Below are 25,472 nucleotides of genomic sequence, written 5' to 3'. Positions count from 1 at the left end.
AAATTCTGTCATCTCATCATTAAATACCTGTTACATATGTACTGCATTCCATTTTACATACACACCGCCCTGTGCTATGGTGAATAAATGTATGGTTAGTCATCCGGCAGGATTATATAAATATTTCTCATTCATACATAAATTCAGTGAATTTTATTTTAAATGTATTCAACAATTAAAACAGGCAACAGATGCTCTAAGTAGCAGGTGTCGTTGAAAAAATTGTAAATTGCTTAGTTGCACTAGTCACCCACAGTAGGTGAACCTGTAATACAAGCTTGAATGTAGAACTGAATTTAAAAAAAAAATACCCCTATATCATTAACATATCTGATGCTAAAAATGGTCCTCACGTAATGTTTACAGAGGGGTGTACATGGCGTGTTTGTTCTACAATGAGGACAGGATCCTGGTGACATCTGAAGAACAGCTGCCAATTATTGAAGTGGATGAGACATTCTCTGCTCCTTCCATACAGAATGACCTCTATTGGTTACTCAAGGTGGGTCCTTTATGCAGTAAAATTTTTAAAAAGGATTTACCTAGACCTGTTGCTAATGTTTATCAATTGTTTTGACATCATTAATTTCTTATAAAATGCTACTTTTTATGGAAAAATAATTAAATTGTTCAAAATAAATATATTTTCTTTCTTATAAAATCTAGTTCTTATGTAAAAATAATTAAATTATTCAAAATAAATATATTTTTACTTCTTGTAATTCTTCTGTCCTTAAATTAAATGAATTATTAATTAAAAATAAATAATGTTTATTTGTTTTCTTGTAATCAGGTGTCATGTATGTGGGAAGAGGTTAAAGTTTTGAAACAAGATATGGAACGGACTAGCAGTGCAGGCTCCACATTCAGATGTAAACTATTACAAGCTATAATCTCTCTACAGGTATATTTCTAAAATCATTTTAAATTACTATGGAATAATTTGTTTTATTATACTCTAGAAAAGAGATGAGAAAATTGTATATTTGTATTTGCAAGGCTTCAATTAAGCATGAAAGGGTTAGGCATTGAAGTCTTTATGGCGAAATGCTGTAGATAATAGAGCCCAACGTAACATGTGTTGGAAATTTAAGTTGGATGGCGATTGTGCAGGCCTCATATAATTTAGCAACAGAAACAGATTAACTGTTCTTTATTATACATGTAGAAAGGAGACTTTAATTCAACAATACATTTTTTCTAAATATTGACTTGGATAAAAAAAAATTCTTAATTAAATCGTTATTGCCTTCTGTTTACTTTATAAATAAGTTTATTTCTGTTTTTTTTTTCCTTACAGTCTGGTCTAGGTGTCACCGACCTTGGTCAGTTTTTCCACCGCCCCGTACGAGACAACAGCAGCAGTATTATATTTACAGTGGTCAACCAAATCCGTGACCCCAAACTGGTCACCCTGGGCTCCAGCAAGTGGGTGACCTTCGGCAAGCTGGCACGACGTCAGAGTTTGTCCTCCGTCGACTCGGCCGATGCTCACAGCTTATTAATCACAAGTGTTCCGGTAAGTTCAAGAATTGCCTTTGACACCTTATGATTAAAATGTATTATAAAATATTGATTAGAGTAACTTTTAAAAAAGTCAAGTTAACATATAATACTGAGAAATTCACTAAATCTACCATCTTGGTTTAGTTAGTTGGATAGTATGGGGTTAGAAATGATGTTTAGTACTATGAGTAATATGAGCTACAATTATATGACATTTAGAAATTAAAGATTTCATTATAAATACCACAAAAAAAAACAACCCATTAACTTGGTATAGGTTGTCATGTGTAAACATACTATGCTATTTTAGCCTTAATTCAGTAGCTGTTTTGTATAGATAGTCATGGATCCTAGTTTAGCAATGTAACTTTAAATAGTATTTGTTGCCTGATGTTTTTAGGAGATGATTCTATATAACCAAGTCAGTGGAGTGGCCCTGCCAAGGGGACTGTACTTGGGCTATGTCAAACTGCAAGCTTCAGTTGAAGTCCTCAGAGTTATGGTTCCTAACAAGACCCCTAACTGTGTGCCCCATGTAAAAATCAGAGATATGCCTAATGTTTCCAAGTGAGTATCTGTATAAGTTTTTTTTAACTTCTTTCTGAATTAGTAGATTGATATCAAAGTAATCTTTTGCTGACATAGTTACATTTTTTAAATATAACTCTTAAAAGTCTGCTATTTATTTATTCTTACTGCACAAGCTGATGAATTTTTGAACAGCAGTAAAATCATTTGTAACAAATCCTCATACATTGCTTGAATGCCATCATGTACACACAGAAATCCGAGGATTAGAAATAACTTGTTAAAAACAAAGAACAGATAAAGTTGATTTCAGGAACAAAAACTCATATTTGTTTATGTTAAATTTTGCATTCTATATTTTTGATTTTCATTGGAGATTTTTGTTTTTGTCTCTCCACAGAGAAGAGTGGGAGTGGCTGTTAAAGTCAGACAGCCATAAACACACCATCACCATGACAACCACACAGAAAAACTTCCAGCAGCTGCTGGTGGATGCTACTAAAAAATTGTTTTCTCAACTTGGTAAGTGGAGCCTTTTTTGTCTAGATTTGTTCATTTAAAGTAGGCCTGATTGTCTACTGTGTGGAACTGCGTGGCTGCTTACCCAAAAGTCTTAAGTTTGGAACCAGATTCAAGTCAGTGGAACATTTTTGAGCCCTCCCAGTTAGTGCTGATGTTAGGGAATGTAAAGGCGGCTGGGCATAGTGCTGACCACATTATCGCGAGGTCAAGAAACATGAACTCAAAAGAGGAATCTTTTTTACAGTGTATTCTGTAAGGAATTCTCTTCCCCCCCCCCCCCCCCCCCCCCCCCCACTGAATGAATCAATTAGCATTTTTGAGATAGAGCCAATGATATGAGAACGTGGTCTAGGATAACAATTTTGGGATTATAACTTATTATAATTAATTTATTCAAATGTGCACTCTTTAGCCATTTAATTTTTTTTTAAATCGAATTAAAAATTATTTAATTATTTAACTGTCCTTTGCAATTAGCAAACTAAAATGCTTATTGTAAAAATGCCAGATAGTAAATTCAAAATGTCTGAGTATTATTTAAAAAAGCAATAAAACTAAAAAAAAACTCTAAATCTACCATTGGTGGTCAGCGTAAGTCACTTTTAATTAAAATCCATTTAAAACTAACTTTAACAATGTGTTGTTGTTTTACTTTGTAGAGTTGTCAGAAGAGATGCTAGCGAGTCACAGGGTGTATGACCTGGAGGTCTTAGAGCTGTCACCATCCGTCACGATGATCCTGATTCTGCCCTCCATGGAAGACATATGCATTGTGCCCGGGCACTCTGATATTCTGGCCAAGAGAGCAGACTACAGTTTTTTACCTGTGCAAATTTTTGAATCAAGTAAGTGTTTCGGTTATGTGTTATTTTAAAATATTTTTATCATAATTAAGATAAAAATAAATCTATAAAAGTTTATATTCTTTGTTAAAATTTTACAAAAAAAATAAATCATTTTTAAATTTATTATTTTTCAGTTCATATGCATGCATATCTTCCTGAGTTCTTTTCCTTGTATGCTCGTCTGTCTGCCATTGTTGAGATGGATGGGGTCCTAGCTCAACAAGGCCACAGAGAGGTATGTTGGTTGATTTTTTTTTCTTTTAGTTGTTCAATTAACATTAACTTTCTGTAGAAAAAATTTGGCAAATCTGACAATTAAATTCTTATTTTGTTTCATAAATATTTGCAAAAAAATAACTCCATTTTAATTATGCAATTAATACTACCTTTGTATAAATATATTTTGGTACATCTGACAATCAAAGTCAGATTTTCTTTAAAATTCAAAGTTCTTGGCAAAGAGTAAAGTTTGATTAAAGGGAAACAATTAGTTAAAATTGACAATTCAAGCTGATAAAACAATTAGGTGTTTATGGATGAAATGGGGTTGGAAAAAAATTAAAAATATAAAACTAATTGATGGAAAGTACATATTATTATTTTTTTTATAGTTTTTTCAATGTTTATAATTAAAATTTAGTTTAAAAAAAAATTTCATTTGTCTTTCTTCTGCAGGCCTTTTCTTCAGAAGAACTTAGCAAGGCTAAAGAGCAGGTGGAGGTTACAGCCCACCTGCAGCAAAACCTGGATAGGATCTGGAAGTGTGCCAGGTGGATCCGTGACATCACCACCTATGCAAGAAACAGAGAGAGGAAGGCGGGGATCCACCTGTCCCACATCTTACACGCCAGCACCTCCAACCACAGCATCGCCTCCACCAGCCACGACAGCAAACTCAAGCTGACCCGGCTCAGCAACGGGGGGTTCAGTAACAACAACAACAACAACCACTTCACCGCGACCCAGTGTTCTCAAAACAAAACAAACTCGATTAGCGTCGGGAAAGACCTTAGGCGCATCGCGAAATTCTATGACCCGAACGAGGAAAATCCTCACAGTGCAGACAGTATTAGTATAGGCGGAGGCCACAGGGATCCGTGTCCGAATAAAACCAACTCTTCATCATCGGCACCGACGACGCCCACCTCTCATCAGTCGCCCCGCCCTCATTTATCCCCCTCGTCGTCTGTCTCGTCAGCATCCACATCCACCTCGTCATCGATAACAGAATCCGCAACAGAATCCACCCCTGTTCAGGATCCATCCTTTGCCATCATTAAGGTTCACGCGCTCTATGACACTGGTTTGAACCGCAGTGTGAACATTAAGCTGCACATAACGGAACAAACAACTTCCAGGGACATTGTCAACCTAGTTGTCCGGCACCTAAACTCCGTTGTCCAGAATAAAGGCAAAGGTATTCTAGCGTACTCGGAGGAAGCCCTGTCGAACTTTTGCCTGGTGCTAAAATACCAGGGACATGAAAAAATTCTGAAAGATGATTTTAAGCTCATGCAGCTGAAAGGACAGCTCCTTAGAGCTAAGATCTGTGTGATGATGATGGAAGCAATGTTCTCCGAGGAGGAGCTAGGTCAAGCAACTGTTGTTTAAATTTGTTTTTATTTTAATTATTTATTTTATTTCGCCTGTTCACCTAAAGCTAGATTAATGTGGTATAGCTTTATGGGCTTTGCTGGCTTAAAAAAAAATACTGGCTTGATTGTTGGTCAAGCAAAAATTTCTGTGATAAATTTATTTATAGAAATCCTGATGGGTTGAAATCCTAATATATTGGGATTTAAAAAAATGTTTTAACCAGTTTGTATTAGGTCCATGGAATATGGATACAACTTGTAAAAAAATAAAATCCCTGCTTTTAAATATTCTGAACAGTATTTGGCAGTTGCCATCAGCATGTTTGTGAAATCGATGTCTGTGATACATATTTTAATGTACAAATCTATTTTAAGATTAGAGGAAAAAGAAAAATTATCAACGCTAATAAACTGTGCATTTAAATAAACCAGTAGAGCTAAAATCTATTTGAAAAATAATGACATTGAATATATTAAACTGTACCTAGTAAGGCTAAAATACATCCCCCAAAATATTTTCCTTGGTGTTCCTTGTTTCCATCTGATGGGTTGAAATGAGATGAGTATCATCAATTATAGTTATCTTGCTAAAGAACAGCTTGTTAACTATAAATCATAAGTTCCTATTTGTACCTATCATCAGTCTTAAAGCTCTACTGCTTGTAAAGTGGCAATAAACACAAGTGCCTTCATAATTCTTGTCACATATTGACCCATCTTTTGTGAAAGTTATGCTCCTTTATCATAAGTTATTTCCCTTGATTGATATAATATATATTGCTAATGATAAGGGAAGTAAGTCTGAGCTTAAAATCCATTTCAACAGTAAACGCCAGGTTGTAATTATTTGCTGTGTTTAAAATAGTTTATTGCTGCTAAATAACTATTTTTGTTTTGTCTCAAAGCACTGTGATTAATTTATATGTTGGTATTGTAACATATCAACCAAATAGTAACACACAAGTGTTTAGGGCTAGTGATATATTGTGTACATTTCTCTTGATCATGAAAGTAAGTTGTGAATGTCAGTTTAAGATCAATGCTGTAGATTATAAAAGTATGTTGTGAATCTTAGGTTAAGTTAATTTGTCCAGCTATTGAAAGTATGATGTGAATATCAGATTAAGATAATTTTTCTAGATCATGAAAATATGTATGTTAGGTAAGGTCAGTTGCATAAGGTTTTGTAAATTGCATCGGGCCAGTTTAAATATGTTTGTCAGGTGTAATTTGTCTAGCTTCTGCTAGATACGGCATCAGCCATTGGTTCTCTTATTGATGTGTTCAGTCCCAGTGATCAGGTAATCCTCCTTTTTTTTAAACAGCTATTTGCTGTTTCTTTCTAAAAACTAAGCAAGCAACTAGACAAATGTAAACTAAGTTCAAATTACATAAGGTGACAGCACACCACAACACTATAAGGAAATAATAATTATGTGCAATAAACTTCATTGTTAGAAATGTATGTTCTTTTATGAAGCAAAAATATATGAATTCCAAGTTGCTCTGTGATGTTATTACTGTTATGTACTGTTGGTTGGATTTGGTTGTCTCCATATGGGGGGGGGGGGTGTGTCTGGGCTCCCTTTGGATGTTTCTGGGCTGCTTGTGTCACTTGGATTTGATCCTGTCTCACAGCACTTCATTCTAGTTCATGGCTGGATCACTATCCCCTATGCTATTTGGGTCCCCAATAGACTCTCCTTGTTTCTAGTATATAAATATAACTTCGCTGTCCTAGTGTTAAAGTTCCCCTCTAAACATTCAGACATTTTTTTTTTTTAAATATATATATGGAAACCTTCCTTCTAAGTAAAGACTGTAGTGGAATATTGTGTAAAAACGCAATTAAAAAAAAAGATTTTTTTTTTTTTTAAACTGACAAGTTGTTCTATACAATTTGCTTTTTGATCTCACTTTGTTTTCAAATATTTATTATATTCTAAAATGGTAACACCTGGCAAACATCAATGTACATACAAATAGTATTGTGATTGACAGTCTACAGTACATAATTATCCAATTTTTTAAAGTTTAAAATTGGGATGGAGTCACATTAACAATTTGGTGGCTTGTCTTTCCTATGAGGAACTCTTTGCTGTCTGTATATATGTACATAAGTTTTGTGATATGTAAAACATATAGACCACATATAGACCATATGTGATATGGTTGACCCATGACAATGAGAGCAGAGTTAACAAAATAGTTTGTTTTGAGATTGAAACTCACCATACAGTAATATAAATACAAATTTTGAGAAGAAAAAAAATGTAAAATATTTACAAGATGTTTTTTATAATAATACTATATTAGTTTTATTATATGTTAAAATTTTGTTTAAGAATATTTACAGCTATGTTTTTTTTATAACCATGACATTAACATCTGTAAAAAACAAAATTGCTATTCTAAAAATTTGATTTTCTCATCTTTTTTAATGAACTGTAATGAGCTCTGAATCAAATATGGTCATGGAGAATTGTTTGCCATATGTGTTGAAATCATAATAACGGATGATCAATAAAATTAACAAAAATGCTACTCTGTGTTAAGTGACAATTGTATGAGTGATTGAGGATAACACTGGGCAGAGGGGACCAAATTTTTATACAGTTTGATAAATCTTTACGAAATAAAAACAAATGGACAATTGCAAATAAAAATAATTTAACAAAGGACAGGACTAGCATATTAAAAGTTAAGCCAGTAAATAAGATATAGACGACTAATTGTAATACAAAAAGTCAATTGTCAAAGATTAGTATTGTTGGAAAACAAGAAAAAAATTCTTATATTCTCACAACACACATTAATACAATAAATAAATGGAGTTATTCAATTTCCATAATAACTTGTTTAGAATATTATACAAAAACAATGATGTGCATTTTCTTATACAAAAAATATAACTAATGTAATTCTTATCCTAAAATAGTAAAACTTAGGGCTTAAATTAAATACTCTAGATGTGGTCAGTATTGTCACCAAGCAGTTACTTCCCTTGGTTTTATATGCCTATACTCTCTGACAAGATAGTTATCAACAGGGAGGAAAGTTATTGAAAAAAATTATATTTGCTAGTAAAATAAGAATAATTTATGTTTTATATAAGTTAAATATGAGTAAACCAATGGTTTGAATAAATATTTAACTCGGAACATGCTATATGAGATAATTTACACATGTTGAACATGAGTGACTAGTAGTAGTTCACAAGTTCAGAGAGTACCACATTAATTTTTTTTAAAATATTTAGTTCATTACATTTTGTTAAAAATAATGAACATAAAATAACAAAGATAATCTTATTGTAATACTGTTAACATTCAAAGAAAGTTCGGTTTTAAAATTGTGATTTGGACAATAAATTAGAGTAATTGACAACCAATTATAATTTACCTTGCAAATTCAATATGTATTCTTTATCCCTGGTTTGTATAACATTTTAAAAGTTTTTTTAAAACCAATATTACACCGACTTAAAAAAAGGTGAGGGGCAAATAACCCATCTAGTCACCACAAGCCAACACTGAAATCCCAGTTCTCAGTGTAAAGTAAATTCTGTGACCACTGATGTTCAGAGGCAAGGCTCGATTAAAGTACAGAAAACCAATTATTGTCCTGTATAGCATGAGGTCAGTGAAGTTAGAGGAGTTTTCTTCCCCCCAGCTTCATTGTGTAATCATCACCTTGCCAAGTTAACTCTACAATAAGAGTCAAGATCACCACAGGGGAGTTAACTCGAGGAAATCTGGGCATTGATCCCCTGCCTAGGACAGATATTATTAAGTGTTTTTTTTATTAACTTAATAAATACTACTTGACTAGTTTATGTTAGGAGCGCAACTTTATATCCTTGGATTGTTTTTTTCATAAACTTCTTCTGAATAACATAAGATTATATTAAATATGTTAAAATTAACAATTTAAAAATACAGAAAATATGCTACACATTTAGATAATATTAATATGAATAAAACATTTTGTCAGTATACATTACAAGTCTACACTTCTTTTTAAGAACAACAACAAAAATGTTATAAATACCAGCTGTTGTTCTAGTTTTACCATAAAAATTAAAACAACTTATTTACATTACACTGTAGGTTGACACTGTAGGTTGGAATGAAAAAAATCACAATGCCAGTAATGATATGTGCATAAATTAAAAGAATGAAGCGTAAACGTTATATACAAACAAATAAAACATGGCCTTATTTGCTAGTTGGCTTTGTTATATAAATGTTATAACCAAAAAACATTGACTTGTTTGTTAATTGGCTTAGTTATTATACATGCTATTATTGCTAATTGAGAGTTACCTCCCTGGAAGATACAATGTGAAACTGCTTACAGAGAATCATTTTTATTTAAAAAAAATTTTTTTTATTTAATCATTTTATTTAAATCAAAACAAAATAATGGTTATAAATTAACTCCAGAAGTTATTTATGTACAGAAGACCATTAGTCTTTTTCCCTGATAATGTAACAATTAAATTATTTGTTTAAAAAATGTAAACACTACCTTGTAGAGAATTGCTTTGTACTATACCCTTACAAGTTTAATAAAATAAATTATTCTCTTTCACTGATATGTTACTGTTGCTAAGTGAAGATATCAGTTTTTATTGTGGAGCTACTATAATCAATTATAAAAACCCACTCATCTTGAGATAGTACCACTTCAGAATGTGGTGCAATTAACCAATTAATTAATTAATTAATGATGTCATTAACCAGTGATGTCATTATCCAATGAGATTTTTGCTCTAATTTATCAACTTCTTAAACTCCCACATCAGCATCCTCATCTTCTTCTTCTTCTTCCCTTTTCAATGGTTTGTTTACTTCATTTTCATTCTCCTTCGGACAGTTCAGCTCAATGTCCTGCAGTGTTGGACGGTCCAGCAACAGAGGTCCCAGAATTGATATCAGAAATGATCCGAGTGGCGCAGTGATCAGTATGGCCAGCACAGCCAGGTTCAGAACCTGCATAAAACATAGCACAATACTGTCAGTAGCACAATACTGTAAATAGCAAAATACTGTTGATAGCACAATACTGTCAATAGCACAATATGGTCAATAGCACAATATGGTCAATAGCACAATATGGTCAATAGCACAATATGGTCAGTAGCACAAGACTGTCAGTAGCACAAGACTGTCAATAGCACAACACTGTCAATAGCACAATAATGTCAATAGCACAATACTGTCAATAGCACAATACTGTCAATAGCACAATGCTGTCAATAGCACAATGCTGTCAATAGCACAATACTGTCAGTAGCACAATACTGTCAATAGCACAATACTGTCAATACATAGCACAATACTGTTAATAGAACAATACTGTCAATAGCACAATGCTGTCAACAGCGCAATACTGTCAATAGTACAATACTGTTGATAGCACAATACTGTTGCTAGCACAATACTGTCAATAGTACAATACTGTCAATAGCACAATACTGTCAATAGCACAACACTGTCAATAGCACAACACTGTCAATAGCACAATACTGTCAATAGCACAATACTGCCAATAGCACAACACTGTCAATAGCACATTACTGTCAATAGCACAATACTGCCAAGTGCTGGATTTTTAACATTAAAAGGGAGACATTCAGAGATTTTTTAAAATTAGTTTTGTAACAACTACATCTGCTGCTTCAAGATTCAAGTTAAATATTAAAGTCAAATATTAAAATTCTAGAAGATTAACTTTTAAAACAACTGACCTGCTTCCCATAACCTTGCAACACTTCATCTTCCTTTTTCTTGGCCAGGTCATATGCTATAGTACCTATGGCAGCCTGGAAATGGTTATTCATTTAATTAATTATAACAGTAAACAGTTAATTATGATTTTTAATACTTGAAATTTCTTACTAAAGTATTACATTTTTAATATATTGCTTCTCCAAAACTAGACTAATCCAACTTCAATAATAGTTCTTTTTTCAAGTTTTATTCCCAATTTTAATCCACTGCAATCATGGTTAAACAAGAATTATGGCTAAATGTCTCTGAATTCCATAACACAAAGGCCTTATATAGAAGAGTTTAAGGAACAAAACTTTGAAGCCATTATTGTGAACATTTTTGAAAATTGTAGTTAGAACTACAACTTTCTAAGGAGGTGATTTGAAAGTAAAATCTGTAAATCCAATGGTCAGGGGAGATAAGGGAACTAATCAGTTTATTGCCCAGTTATGAATTACTTAATTTGTTGACTATTCTTTTATTTAATGGTGGGATTTATCTTTGCTGAAAACGGAGAGATGCTACTTCTTTAAAACACTATAAAAGTGAGATAAGCACAAAAAGGAATAAAATTATAATAAAATCTTTAAAGTGAGACAAGCATAAAAGGGAGAAAACTATTTGACATGAGTTACCTGCACTGTGGCCTTTGGTAGCCAAGCAACAGCCACAAACAATCTCTCCTTCATGTTGAGATTTGTGAAGAACACAGACAAGAAGGACACACATATCCTCACTACCAGGCCTATAAACAAAGCTCCAATGCCAAGTCCTACATGGATAAATAAATTGCAAGTTTTTAAAAAAAAAATAGTATAAAGAAAATAAATAAGTATATTATCAATCAAAAAATGTTAGCTGAATCTAAAATAGAAAGCCCAATAACAAATAAGTATCCGATAGTGGTAAGGTGTGCTAGTAAGATAGATCATACAAACAAAAGTCTCAAGTTCGAATTCAAGGTTAGCATCAGAGTCAGTAGAATATCCCCGAGTCCACAATAGCCCCGATGGGGTAAGGGGAAGTAAAGGTAGCAGGACATTGTGCTGACCACACTACCCCTTTTTATGATAAGGTGAACTCTACTTCACCCGCTGCATGGAACATCAGATTCTAAAAGGTACTTTACTTCTTTTTGTTTTTTTTTTATTTAAAAAAAAATTATTTTGGCATGTATTTTCAAGTGTATTGTCTCTGCTCTCTAGCATTGTTAAGGTCTGCAGTACAAGCTCCAGTTCCTACCTCTTCTCATGTTACAATGTTATAATGTTTTTAATACACAAAAGCTGAGATGGGTAGGGGTGGAAGGGGGAGGGTCCTGGCTTGAGAATAAAAAAAAACTATTTTATGAGCAGACAATTTTTTTTTTTAAATTACCAATTATATCTGCATCCAAGTTGGAAAGATCAACCTCTGCGCCAATGAGACCAAACAGAAAGGGTTGAAAAATCATCCACAAAACACCCACAACTCTTTCAAGAGGGTTCTGAAATGACAAATATTGGTTGGTACTGTTACACATAAAGAATTACACCATATTTGTTTTTATAAAAAAAATTAAATGCCAGACAGTTGAGATTTTTCACCATTAGTAAAATTAAATATTGTCGCTTTGTATAGAGATTTTGTTGTCAGACTTCACACCCAGCTTGAATGTTAAGTTCAGTCTTAAGATTCATAGAAATACTTTACTAAGTCACAAGAAATAACAGCAAAAATAGTGCAGTACTTATTTTGTTAGGTTTTACTGTGGACAAATATGCCAACTTTTTGGTTGCTTTAAAAAAAATTAAAGAAAATTTTTCTAAAATGTCAGAAAAAAAAAAAGATAGTGAAAAAAGAACAAAAAAGAAAGCTCACCTCTTCTCCTTCTTTGAACTCTGACCTCCACCTGAGGGCAGCAACAAATGGCAAGGTGAGAGCGGCCAGAGGTCCAGCACCTGACCAGTGCAGCTTGATACTGCCAAATATTCCAACCAGACCCAACGCCAACAGCAGGGTGGCCCGGAATAAAACCAAATGTTTCTGGTGGTACAAAGAGATTTAGTTTATAAAATACATACAACAAATACAATGCTTATTTCACATATCTATGAAGATCATTGTACAAAGAGATTTAGTTTATAAAATACATACAACAAATACAATGCTTATTTCACGTATCTAGTTTATAAAATACATACCTTACATACAATGATTATGTCACAAATCAAAGAAGATTTATATATAGTTATAAAAAACATGTCTCATACTATGCTAATTTCTGTATCAAAAATAATTTATTGTAGAAAAAAAAGTATCACATAATCTGCTTATGTCATTTATCAAAGATAACATAGTCTATTAAAAAACAAGCCTCATACTATGCTTATTCCTGTGTCTAAAATAATGTACAGTTTAGTAAAAACAAGCAACACATACTATGCTTATGTCATGTCTCTAAGAAGGTCTATAGTTAATAAAAAAATGTCTCATACTACACTAATTCACGTATCTTAAAAAAAACATACATTATATACGTCATGCATCCAAAAAGATTTATGTCTCCAAAATGATTGATAATAATAAAAAAAGCATTTGTCTCATGCAATGATGTTGTCTTGTGTTTAAACCAGACCCTGTCAGCTATTTATCTTTGACCAACTACACAATGGTTCAACAAGTTCACACTGAATACTCACACTTGATTTCTGTGGAATGTACCACAGAATGACCCCTCCAACAATACCAAACAGTGTACCAGCTATAACCTCTAACGGCCCTTTAAACAAAGTCCATACAATATCACCTACAAGTGGAGAAATAAAAAAAAATTGAATCATTTCACATTTAACAAGGGAACGAATGGGTAATGCCCATAATTTTTTAATATTAACAGTTAAATTATTAGTGGTTATTCATTTATCGATTTAACCAATAACTCTCTGTACATTTTTTAACAATTAAATTAACAATTAATCAGCATTCATTCAATTTTGTTATAAAACAACTATCTTCTTAAAATGAGAAATAAAAAAATAAATATCTTTAATACAAAAACTATGGCGTTGTTGAATGGTGGAGTATACTGCAAACCCAAAAGTCTCGAATTGAATCGGAGTTCAAGTCCATAAAAACTCCTTGAGTCCACCTAGCTCTAAATGGATACCTGACATATGTTAAATGAAAGTAAAGGTGACAGAACAAAATGCAGACCACACTATCACTATCATGAGATCACAGAAACAGGTGAACTCTACTTCACTTGCCACATGGACAGTAAGGTTCTAAAGAGAGCTTAACTTTACTTACTCCAACAAAAACTATTAAAGCTTAGACTCACCAGTGGAGAAAGTAATTCCCAAGAGGACCCCAAACCCTGTGATGGCCAGCACATCGTCTATACTGGCCGCAGCTATCACCAGGGTGGGGATCCCCTTCTCCACCCCGTAGCCTTTCTCCCCCAGTCCCAGGAGGGATGGGACAATGACAGCAGGGGAGACGGCCGCAATCACAAACCTGAGGGGAGGAAATACAATTGGAGTAGTTGGCATGCACTGGTTAGAGTTAAATCTTCACACTGGTTTAAATTAGATCTTTACAATATTGGTTCTGGTTTAAGTAAGCAAGGAAATATAGGACTTATTGACATGCACTAGTTGAAGTCAGACTTTCATAATATATAGGTCCTGGTTTAAGTAAGCAAGGAAATCCAAATGGAATAATTGACATGCACTGGTTTAAGTTAGACCTTCACACCATGGTAAAATTATTTTTTTTAAATTACAATTTCAGACTAGAAGTTCTGATAGGGCAGATGAAGAACAGTTCACTGCTTTCAGTGACCTAAATACTTGAGGGAATAAGCTGTTATGTTCGGAGGGTTCTCACTTAACCTGCAGTACACTGACATGTTCCATACGGACATTCACTAGACAAGATTCGAGTATGTTATCTGAAGTTTATTCACTCATTGGTTGACTCTTTGTGTTGAGTTATACACATATAACACATATGTTAATATTAGACTTAGAAGACACATTGACTTACACTAACTAGGTTAGACTTCTCAAACCAAGAATATCAAGAAGGGACAACCTCGCACATCAAAAGCCTAGACAGAGCTAACTAATTTCTACACCACAGCAAGACAGTTCCTACATAATTTTATACATTCAATATACATTGCACCAAGATTCATTCGCACCAAAATACCTTGATAAAACACACATCATAACAACAGTGCTCTAACCCAGTCCCATTCACATAGCCTGACTTCACTCAGGTACCCATCACAAGTACAGTTACTTTAAAATTTTCACATCTGAATAAGAGCCAATATTCAACTGCAAATCTAAGTCCAACACTCACCCCAGCATGAAGCCCCAGGGCCAAGGAAACCCCAGTATAAGATGGCTGGCTATCCCATCCACAATAGTCTCGGCCAGGCAGGGAAGAAAGGCCAGCCTGACCACAACAAAGGACAGGCGCCGCAGAGCCTTTGGATCCAGGCCAAGTCCAGCGCGGGTCAGTATGATGGTCAGCGCAATCTGCCTGTAAAAGTAAAAAACAGTTCCATTTTCAAACCTGATGGTCTATAGAGAAAGTGAGTTAGAGTTCACTTGTTTCTGTGACCTCGGCATATGAAGAGATAATGTGGTCAGCACTATGCCCAGCCGCCTTTACTTTCCCTAACATGAGTTAGGTACCCATCAGAGTTGGGTGGACACTGGGACGGTCTACTGACTTGAACCCGGATTTGAACTCGAGACTTACAGGTTAGCAGTCCAGCTCTCTACTGCTAGACCACTCAATCCCATAATCTCCCTGTAAAGGTTTATTTGTTGTTTAAACAAATTATTGCCTTTATCACGAGCCTTTAATTAAATTAAAGAAGTTTTTAAAATCAAATGAAGCAATGCCAATTTTTTTTATGTATTACAATTGTGATCACGTAAATAAAAAAAGTATGAATGCCTACCTCAAGCTAAACAGCCAGGTAGCATTGATGTCTTTAGCCACATTGATGTATGGTGCATTACCTAGCACACCTCCAACAAGAAGCATACCTGCAAGCCAATCAAATCAGTACATTACTACAACATAACAAGCCTTCAGTCAAATCAGTAAGTAACTAGAATATAACAAACCTACACTCAAATTAGCCATTTACTTGAGCATAACAATCGTTGACTGAATTAAAATCATTTTTCTAAGAAACACTTTAAATAAAAGCCAGCAAATAGTTTTAAAATAACTTTTTGTCATCGTACACAAAAAAAATCAATCAGTGTAAGCTATAATCAATGTTAGAAACAAAAAGGCAGATCTAACTAAGCTTTATTTATAAATAACTGATTATAAACATATCCCGGTGTAATGATAGAAAGCTTGCATTTAATTATTAACTTTATTTATGTAGTATTTAATGAGAAATTAGAAAGCAGCTCGGGCAGATGAGACTTGTTAGCTGGAGACAGCCACTCTTTTAGAAGAGACAACTCCAAAATGAAACAACTGCTGCCTCGTAGTTTGTTTTTGGTTGGACAAAGGCTATGGAAGCAAATCCAAAAAGAAAAGCAGGCAGAAATCGGAGTCAATGGCCTCAATGGCGCATAACCAGTTGACATGTATCCTTAATTGTGATGGAAGCATGTTCGAGTCGGCAAAAGCTCATGGTTGATAAATTCGATAAGTCTCGAGTTCAAACCCTCTGGCAGATAAGACTCCATCCCTTACAACAGTAAAAATTAAGAACGAAGAAGAAGAAGAAAACAACTAATGAAAAGTTTTGACCACAACATGAAAGCTTACCTAACAAAGGTGGCAGTTTGATCAGCTTGACCACAACATGAAAGCTTACCTGACAAAGGTGGCAGTTTGATCAGCTTGACCACAACATGAAAGCTTAGCTAACAAAGGTGGCAGTCTGATCAGCTTGACCACAACATGAAAGCTTACCTAACAAAGGTGGCAGTTTGATCAGCTTGACCACAACATGAAAGCTTACCTAACAAAGGTGGCAGTTTGATCAGCTTGACCACAACATGAAAGCTTACCTAACAAAGGTGGCAGTTTGATCAGCTTGACCACAACATGAAAGCTTACCTAACAAAGGTGGCAGTCTGATCAGCTTGACCACAACATGAAAGCTTACCTAACAAAGGTGGCAGTTTGATCAGCTTGACCACAACATGAAAGCTTACCTAACAAAGGTGGCAGTTTGATCAGCTTGACCACAACATGAAAGCTTACCCAACAAAGGTGGCAGTTTGATCAGCTTGACCACAAGATAAAAGCTTACCTAACAAAGGTGGCAGTCTGATCAGCTTGACCACAACATGAAAGCTTACCTAACAAAGGTGGCAGTTTGATCAGCTTGACCACAACATGAAAGCTTACCTAACAAAGGTGGCAGTTTGATCAGCTTGACCACAACATGAAAGCTTACCTAACAAAGGTGGCAGTTTGATCAGCTTGACCACAACATGAAAGCTTACCTAACAAAGGTGGCAGTTTGATCAGCTTGACCACAACATGAAAGCTTACCTAACAAAGGTGGCAGTTTGATCAGCTTGACCACAACATGAAAGCTTACCTAACAAAGGTGGCAGTTTGATCAGCTTGACCACAACATGAAAGCTTACCTAACAAAGGTGGCAGTTTGATCAGCTTGACCACAACATGAAAGCTTACCTAACAAAGGTGGCAGTTTGATCAGCTTGACCACAACATGAAAGCTTACCTAACAAAGGTGGCAGTTTGATCAGCTTGACCACATAGCCTCCACACCAGCAGGCTACAAACAGGACAAAAAGGGAAAACAGGTTGCCTTTAGGCAGGGCCTGGTCGCCCGTCAAAGAGAACAGGGCAGCCCATATGGCCAGTGCCACGAGCACCATGAACATGACAGCACCCATGCGGGAGTGAGGGGGACAGAGGAAGTTGTCTAAACACCTGCGAGGACAGGCAGCGCCAGGGGGGAGGGGGTACGTTTCTGCCAGGCACGGCCTCGTGCAAGAGCTGAGACAGGAACGGAGCTGGATGCATTTTTTTTCAGAATCCGCAGGTACAAGGCTATCTACAATCTCAAATTCAATGTGGTTGCGATCAAATCCATTGGACGAGGTTTCGTTTCCTTTTTCTGGCTTCATTCTGATTGGTCAAAACCTGGAAAGATGACATGAAAATTCAGGTTGATAAAACTTAAAAATAACATTTTGTAAATTAAAAAAAAAACTTAATTGTAATTAAAAACTCAAAAGAACAAGAAAAAAAACATTTAATTATACGATTCATGAAATTAATGTTAACTGAAAATAATTTTTTCTACAATCTATTAGTAAATTAGTTACATAATTTAAAACCATTGAGATGAGACAATCATTTTTGAAGGCAAAAATTTTGAGCCTTTTTAAAATTTTTTTTTTTTTACAAAAGAAAAGAATTAGGCCTATTGACAAAAATATAGAAAGTTAAAATATTTTATAACAATATTTAATGAAACCTATTTTATTTTAAATTCTAAAAATAATTTTAAAATAGACCACAATATTTAAATGCAGATTTCTCTTCTTAAACTCAACTCAACTGGATGCTTCAATCCTAGAATTTAAAATAACAACAAAGTACAAAAACGCAATTAGTTAAAGCAAAACATTGGACAGTTTGAAAGTTCTGAACTACTCCAAACATAAACACAGGATAACAGGTAGTGCTAATTTACACACGGGATAAAAGGTAGTGACAGACACGTGTCCATAAAACCAGAGTGCAGGTGAAAAACGTTCCCTCTAAGGGGAAAAGGCTTGTGTGCAACTTGTATTTTGTGTGTGCGGTGTTCTAAAAGTCTTATAAAAGGTTATATGTATTTTACAAAAGGACTGCGTGGCAGGTTCAAAACTACTGCGTGGCCGCACAGCCACGCAGCTTAGAGGGAACACTGCAGGTGAATGACTTGAAAGGTGCCTTAACGCATGGATGATTCAAGGTGTAAAGATAAGTTCAATGACCTTGAAATTGAACCAAACCACTTCAAACCAGTGCATATATAATGTGAATATCTTCACTACACCATCAATCAAAGTGTTGTGTTTTGTGTCAACAAACTCCACTGTGAGGTATGGACTATGGTTTGTATGCACTCTTCAAAGAGTTTAGAAGATGCCGTTAATGAGCAGGGAAATGTAGCCTAGGTATCATATAAAAAGAAAATAGAAAGCAAAAAAAAAGTAAAGAATATGATGGTACACGGAGCAGATACGGTAGAGTTTATCTGTTTCAGTTGTAAAAATGAAAAGGCAGCCAGTAGTACATCCTGTCACCTATACAGTCTACTTAAGTCGGGGGCCAATTAAGTGTATTTGGACCCAGGATGTACTACAGTCACGAGCAATTACTTTAGGGGGTAGTGCCCTCTACTACAACATTCCCATAATAAAGAAATTTTATTTTTAGCTTGTACTTTATGCAAGGGTAAAAAAGTACTTTAAATATAAAGCATTTAGGTAAATCAAACTTAAGGAAAGAAAAAAGATTCTTCTTTAGATCTAGTGATCCACTGGGCAGATAAAGTAGAGTTCATATGTTTATTGACTTAGGCATATGAAGGGATAATGTGAGCTACACTACGCCCAGCTGCCTTTACTTTCCCTAACATGAGTTAGGTACCCATCAGTTGTGGATGGACTAAGGGACATTCTACTGACTGAAACTCATATTTGAACTTGAGGTTTTCAAGTATGAAGTCTAGCGCTATGCTGCCAGGCCAGGCTGTCCTTCAAAATCAAACTTTAATTTATCTTAATTATAAAAGAAGCTGTGTATCAACTCAACAATACAAAGTATTTTCATTATGGCTTTGAGAAGCAACACCATGTCAAAGATGCACAGAAATTCTGAAGTTGGGTGGCCTAAAAATATGAAGTTCACATATCTTCCTTTGTACACACGTATAAGTATGAGCTTTCTATTGAAGTACAGCCATATAGCTCACTGATATTCCTAACTTTTCTCTCTTTTTTAAAAAAGTCCCCATGAGGCAACTTATTCAGCCCATTATAAAATTTATCCTTGACATAGACTACATTTTTATTAATTTTATTTAATTCCACAAACCATCATAAGTGTTATCATAATTTTACAACAATGAAAACACTCAGCTCCAAATATAATAAGTGTAAAGATTAAAAATATATAGTATTAAAACTGGTTAAAGGTTAAATCTCATGGCAAAAGATCAATACTTACAAAAATGTTTAAACTAGATGAGAATGAGACACATCATCTATATCCTGAAGCCTGCAAATCACAACAAAGGCGAAATTGAAATCCACATCAGGACCCTGTTGATAGAATCAAAGACAATGTCACCCCTCCAAGGTTAATGAAGAAAACAATTTAGAGAAGGAAATTGTCAAGTGAAACAGGCATCGTACATCAAGCAGGCTTATCCTAAATACAGCTGGCGGATGGGGGCGACGTTTCTACACAGGTCATCTGTCATGGCCACAGGTAAGCTGTCATGTCAAGGAGTTATGCCTGTCAACTCCAAGGAAACTGCAGGACGCTACAGGTGATATTGAAATAACTGAGGTTCTCAACTTACACTTTTAATAGAAGAAAGCACCCCAAGTACTAAGTTAATACCAACCCCAAATTGCATGTTATAAATAAAGTTGTACTGACATTTTTCTCTATCGCGACACGTCATAATTAATGTCATGCTTGACCAATGGACATGAAACTTGTATACCATGTCAGGACACCCACAACATCATCTTCAATTCATGGAATAATTTTTTGGACAAAACACCAGAAAACATATCAGAAAGGGTTAGACTAGTTATTACTAGAATCTAGCAGTAAGTACTAGGATTTGCCTACATAACTCTGGTGTACTGTGAGTCCCCCCCCCTCCCCAATCTAGATGCTGTGAATTTGGGGGTACAGAAGTGCAATTGTTTTTTCTCTCTTATTAATCTAGAAGAAACTAGATCTAGATAGTTAAGTAAAAAGTAGATTGTTTATATTATTGTTTTGAGTTTATATTTAACTCAATGCAACAAGCCCGTCGGTTGGTTGAAGCCACGCGGGGGGGGGGGGGGGGGGGAGGGGGCACACGATCTGTCCGGAATTCAAAGCTCAATTCTAAATATAATCCATTAAGAGTAATTGGTCGTACATAAATGATGTCACACTCACAAGGGGAAGGGGGTCAGTAATTTTGTGATGGTGTGTGACGAGGGGGAGGGGGGTTCAGATGTTGCGACGTCACACTTTTGCATTATAAAAAAGCAATGTTGGAAAACGAATTTTAGACGCTATTTCGTGTTTTAGAAAACTGTTTTAATAAATTCAATAAATCGGTCTTTAACTAACCCGGGAAACTTGTTTCAACTTTGCTGTACGATATCTCTGAAAGTATTTAACACAATTTGACAATGAACCCTGCGCTGTATACGTCTACATCTAATCATCTAATCTGTATTTCTGCCAGGTTTCACTGTTGTAGTACGTAAATTCGATTCGTGTATAAAAATATTTTAACGTGCCGTCTGTTTAAAGAGGGCGATTCGAAGCACAGCCGAGCGGCTCAGTCGGACAGCGGTCGGCGCATCATGTTTTGATTTTTGGTCCACTTCAAAGTCTATAGACTATAGACGTCTCTATCTTAGGGCATTATAATACATATCATACATATTAATAAACGTCCAGATTTCAGCAATACAGCGCAATTAGAGTAGTAGACAAGTACTAAGTAAGTAAATAAATAGTATGTACTTTACTTAGTACTTTAAATGGAGTTTTACCACTAACTCCTGAGTAACTGAGTGTACTTGGTGTAGAGTCTGTAGTACAGTACCAGTACAGTTGAGTACAGTAATACTAGATCTAGAGGTCTAGATCGAATAACTGTAGACTGGGTCTGTAGACACTGCTGGTCACTGTACTACTGTGTAACTGTACTGTTCACCACTCATCCACAACTAAGTGTAGTGTGTAGTGAAGTACTAGATCTAGATCTAGATCTAGATCTATTCTAGATCTAGTCTAGCTTGTAGTACTGTAGTGATTTTACTCAGTGACTCACAGTGAGTGTTTTGAACTGTTGTGTGTGCTCTCAGACTCTGGTTCTACTCTTAAGTACTAGACTACAGTACTACTACTAGATCTAGACTACTAGAATCTAGACTCTAGTCTAGACTACTCTAGACTCTAGACAAGTCTAGATCTAGATCTAGATCTAGATCTACTAGATTCTAGATCTAGTTCTTGATCTAGACACCTTTTAGAGTGGTCTACATCTAAATCTAGATTTAGATTATCAATCAAGTAATCCTGTATTGTTGGCCTAGATATGTCTGGCTACAATACTAGCTAATTAATTATGAATAGAAACAGAACTGTCTTTTGATTTATGAGGAACCTTACCTGTCGTCGCATCCAGTCGTTCAAAAAAGTAAACAAAAATGATGTTCATTAAAAACATGCACCGGTAACCCAGCTGTTCCAAAAATAGGCCTGGCGTGTGATTATGAAGACAGGGCGTTAACCTTGACAGGCCTAATTTAATGTTACAAATTAATTCTAAACCCGGTTTAGAACTAATAATAATTAAAAATTGTCGGACATTTTCCTCATTGAGGCAAAGTAGCAGTTCCTCAGTGGGATTAGTTGGTGTAGAGTAGTTTAATTTTTAAATGAACAATTTTATGATAGTCTACTAAGTTAATAATAACGAAAGAAAAGACATTTTAATTCACTTTAAACTTTAAAGTCTAAAAAGAAGCCTTCGACAGGCCCAAAATAATGGAAATATCTTGGGGAAAATCGCCTAACTGGATATATAGACCTATTAGTAAACGTGCACAAAGATCTACAAAGAGATGGTGCTTATCACTGGCGTAGACCAGACCAGTAGTAAATATAGTAATGGGGGTTTACCACTTCCCTTCCCCATTTTTTTCCACCTGAACCTACCCCATATTGAAAATTGTCCCACGCGTCATTATAAAAGTTCCAAGTGGGGGGGGGGGGGCAGACACTGATAAAAGTATATATTTTCTACATAAATGTTTTTTTTCTATTTCGTTCGGTAGGGGTGGGGGTGGTAGACTTGCTCCGCCCCCCCCCCCCACCTCCCCTCTAGAGATGTCTCAAAGAAACACTGCGGATATGAACATTTCCAAAAGTTGCAGATCTATAGTAAAGTAAAGAGGGTGCATATTCGTTTCAACTACAGCCGCCGTTCTACATCTTTTTTATTGCCTCTCTAAAAAACCGCATTCAGATATCAATCGTACTCACAACTACCATTCAGTATATCCTGTGTAAACTCACCAGCATCCAGCATACCTTGCATATATATATATATATATATATATATATATATATATATATATATATATATATATATATATATATATATATATATAACTGTCCAACTTATCTGCAGTATAACATCAATATGCTGACAGATAGAAAAGCCAAATTAATCCAATAAAGGCTCTCGTTGTTTCTTCTACTGTCTTGTATACGATCGGCCCAACGTGACAAAACAAATACGAAGCGTGAAATGAATACAACGCTAAAAATAAATATGGTTCTCGTTAGCAAGAAACTGCAAACACCATTCTGACTTCATTAAACTGTTAGAAGCAAAAGCGACAAAACAACACGTCTTCTATGAAGATAAGAGCATGTGTATTGGGGGGGGGTATCAAAAATAGTGCGTTTACCTCTATGAAAAGCCCGTGAAATGTGTCATGGTTTACATTTTGTAATGTGTTCTCCTTTACAAAGTAGCTACTTTTTTTTTCTTCTTTTGGCTACTGTGTCTTATCGGTGGTTAGCACGATAACACCAGACTATACTGCTTCAAGATATACACGACTGCCTTTAGAAACGGGCGGGCGGGTGTCGGTCCTGCCAGTGTGTTATAAAGCTTTGAGAATTTCAATAGCTTTGTGGTGAGGGCAGAGACGTAGCGACCCTTCCCGGCGCCAAACTTTTCGAATTGCAGCCCCCCCCCCCCCCCCCTCAAGATTCCGATTTGCACCCCCTTCCCCTCAAACTTTCGATTTGCACCCCCCTCAACCTTTTAATTTATTTTTCCAACCCATTTTGGCGCCCCCTAAGGTCGGCGCCCGGGGACATATGCCCCCCCCCCTCGCTACGCTACTGGGTGAGGGGCGGATTAAGCTGCAATTGGCGCCTTTAATGAAAGTGTATCGGGCTAAACAATTATATCACATGCAAGCAAAAAAGCGCCCCCCACCCCAATAAGGAAAATTCGAAGTTGCGTTTTACCAGCCACTACCCCTTAAAGTTTTTATGTTGTTGTCACATAATTGATGTAGGAAACAGTTAAATAAGACCGTAAAGACAAGTAACAGTCTATTTTCTCAACTTGACAATGAATGAATAGTAATGCAGCTCAAAATAAACTTTTTTCTACCGCGTTCGAAACCCCTTAAGGTTAGCACCCCCCCCCCCTCCCGAAAAAAGTCTACAGCGCCCCCCCCCCCCCGAACGAAATGGAATTTATATAGAAAATATATACTTTTAAGTGTCCACACCCCCCCCCCCCCCCGGAAATTTCAAATGCCCTCCCCGCCCCTAAGAAAAAAAGTCTGGAAGAACTTAATGTCTTGAAACATTGGGCGCTAACGTGTTAGGTAGCGGGGAAAAATGGACGTACTGTCACGCGTGATCAGGCATGACAAAAACCTGGCTATGCCAGCGTGACAGGATGCAGTGGTGAAACGTGACACTGCATCCACAGGTGATGAATGGACCCAGGACCGTGAGACACGCAAGGTGGCCAGGGGTTATGTGGAGGGGGGGGGGGGGGGGCGGGGAGGGAACAGGGGGGACAGTGATGTCATTTCCGGTATAAACTGGTCCACATAACACACCCCATCCTCTCCCTCCCCATTGTGTATTTGTGCTCTGTAATGAATTCAGAGTCAGACTTCATCTTTCGAAATCCGTAGATATGTGCAACAGTGTTTCTTTTATTAGATTTTTTCTAAGGGGGAGGGGGGGGGGTCAGAGTTTCTTCCAGGCATCTCTTCGGGGGGGGGGGGGGGCGTTCCTTCCCCCCCCCCCCCCCCCCGAAGAAATTCTACAGCCCCCCCCCCCGAAATTTTCGGTTGGGGGGTATTGTAAAGTTTATTCTTCTACATAAATTCTATTTCGTTCAGGGGGTTGGGGGAGCAGAGCCCCCCCCCTCCCCCCCCCCCCCCCGAAGAGATGCCTGAAAGAAACATTAGGTTCAGCACATTTGAATCAGTATCCTACACCAGTCAGTAGCGTAGCCAGGATCGTCTCATGGGGGGGGGGGGGGGGGGGGGGTTGGTTCAAATTTTTACCCGGGGACAAACTTTCGATTTGCAGCCCCCCCCCCCCCTCAAACTTTTTGATTTAAACCCCCAACCCTCAAACTTTCGATTTACACCCCCTCATACTTTATATATATATATATATATATATAAATATATATATATATATATATATATATATATATATATATATATATATATGTATATATATATATATATATATATATATATATATTATAATATATATATATATATATATATATATATATATATATAATATACCGAGGGGTCTATGGGGGGGGTTATGACCCCCTAACCCCCTTGCCTACGCCACTGTCCTACACCTTAAAACTTTACTAAATCATTCTCCCACAC

General features: G+C 35.9%; 2 protein-coding genes across 3 annotated transcripts in view; one reads left to right on the top strand and one right to left on the bottom strand.

The window, feature by feature from the left end:
- LOC131956481 (ankyrin repeat and fibronectin type-III domain-containing protein 1) overlaps positions 1 to 7,571 on the top strand; it is a 43,853-nt gene extending 36,282 nt beyond the window's left edge. For both annotated transcript variants that reach the window (XM_059320944.1, XM_059320943.1), the window contains exons 14-21: positions 367 to 502; positions 794 to 904; positions 1,301 to 1,519; positions 1,907 to 2,073; positions 2,435 to 2,556; positions 3,216 to 3,401; positions 3,536 to 3,636; positions 4,077 to 7,571. In XM_059320944.1, coding sequence (XP_059176927.1) covers positions 367 to 502; positions 794 to 904; positions 1,301 to 1,519; positions 1,907 to 2,073; positions 2,435 to 2,556; positions 3,216 to 3,401; positions 3,536 to 3,636; positions 4,077 to 5,012 — 1,978 coding nt within the window. In that variant the 3' untranslated portion in view covers positions 5,013 to 7,571. The remainder of the gene's footprint in view (positions 1 to 366; positions 503 to 793; positions 905 to 1,300; positions 1,520 to 1,906; positions 2,074 to 2,434; positions 2,557 to 3,215; positions 3,402 to 3,535; positions 3,637 to 4,076) is intronic.
- Positions 7,572 to 7,843: 272 nt separating this feature from the next.
- LOC131956480 (sodium/hydrogen exchanger 9B2) lies at positions 7,844 to 20,362 on the bottom strand. The gene is made up of 11 exons (XM_059320942.1): positions 20,002 to 20,362; positions 17,498 to 17,922; positions 15,734 to 15,821; positions 15,124 to 15,306; positions 14,096 to 14,271; positions 13,455 to 13,561; positions 12,634 to 12,798; positions 12,151 to 12,259; positions 11,409 to 11,545; positions 10,749 to 10,823; positions 7,844 to 9,990 (listed from the first exon to the last, which is right to left on the bottom strand). Exons 2-11 carry the CDS (start codon positions 17,904 to 17,906, stop codon positions 9,787 to 9,789), a joined length of 1,653 nt encoding a protein of 550 aa, XP_059176925.1. The 5' UTR covers positions 17,907 to 17,922; positions 20,002 to 20,362; the 3' UTR covers positions 7,844 to 9,786.
- Positions 20,363 to 25,472: the final 5,110 nt, after the last annotated feature.

The sequence above is a fragment of the Physella acuta genome, unplaced genomic scaffold (genome assembly GCF_028476545.2).
Source record: "Physella acuta isolate Inbredline_101_S28 unplaced genomic scaffold, ASM2847654v3 ptg001154l, whole genome shotgun sequence".
Lineage (NCBI taxonomy): Eukaryota > Metazoa > Mollusca > Gastropoda > Physidae > Physella > Physella acuta.
This window is presented reverse-complemented; position numbering and strand designations above follow the sequence as displayed.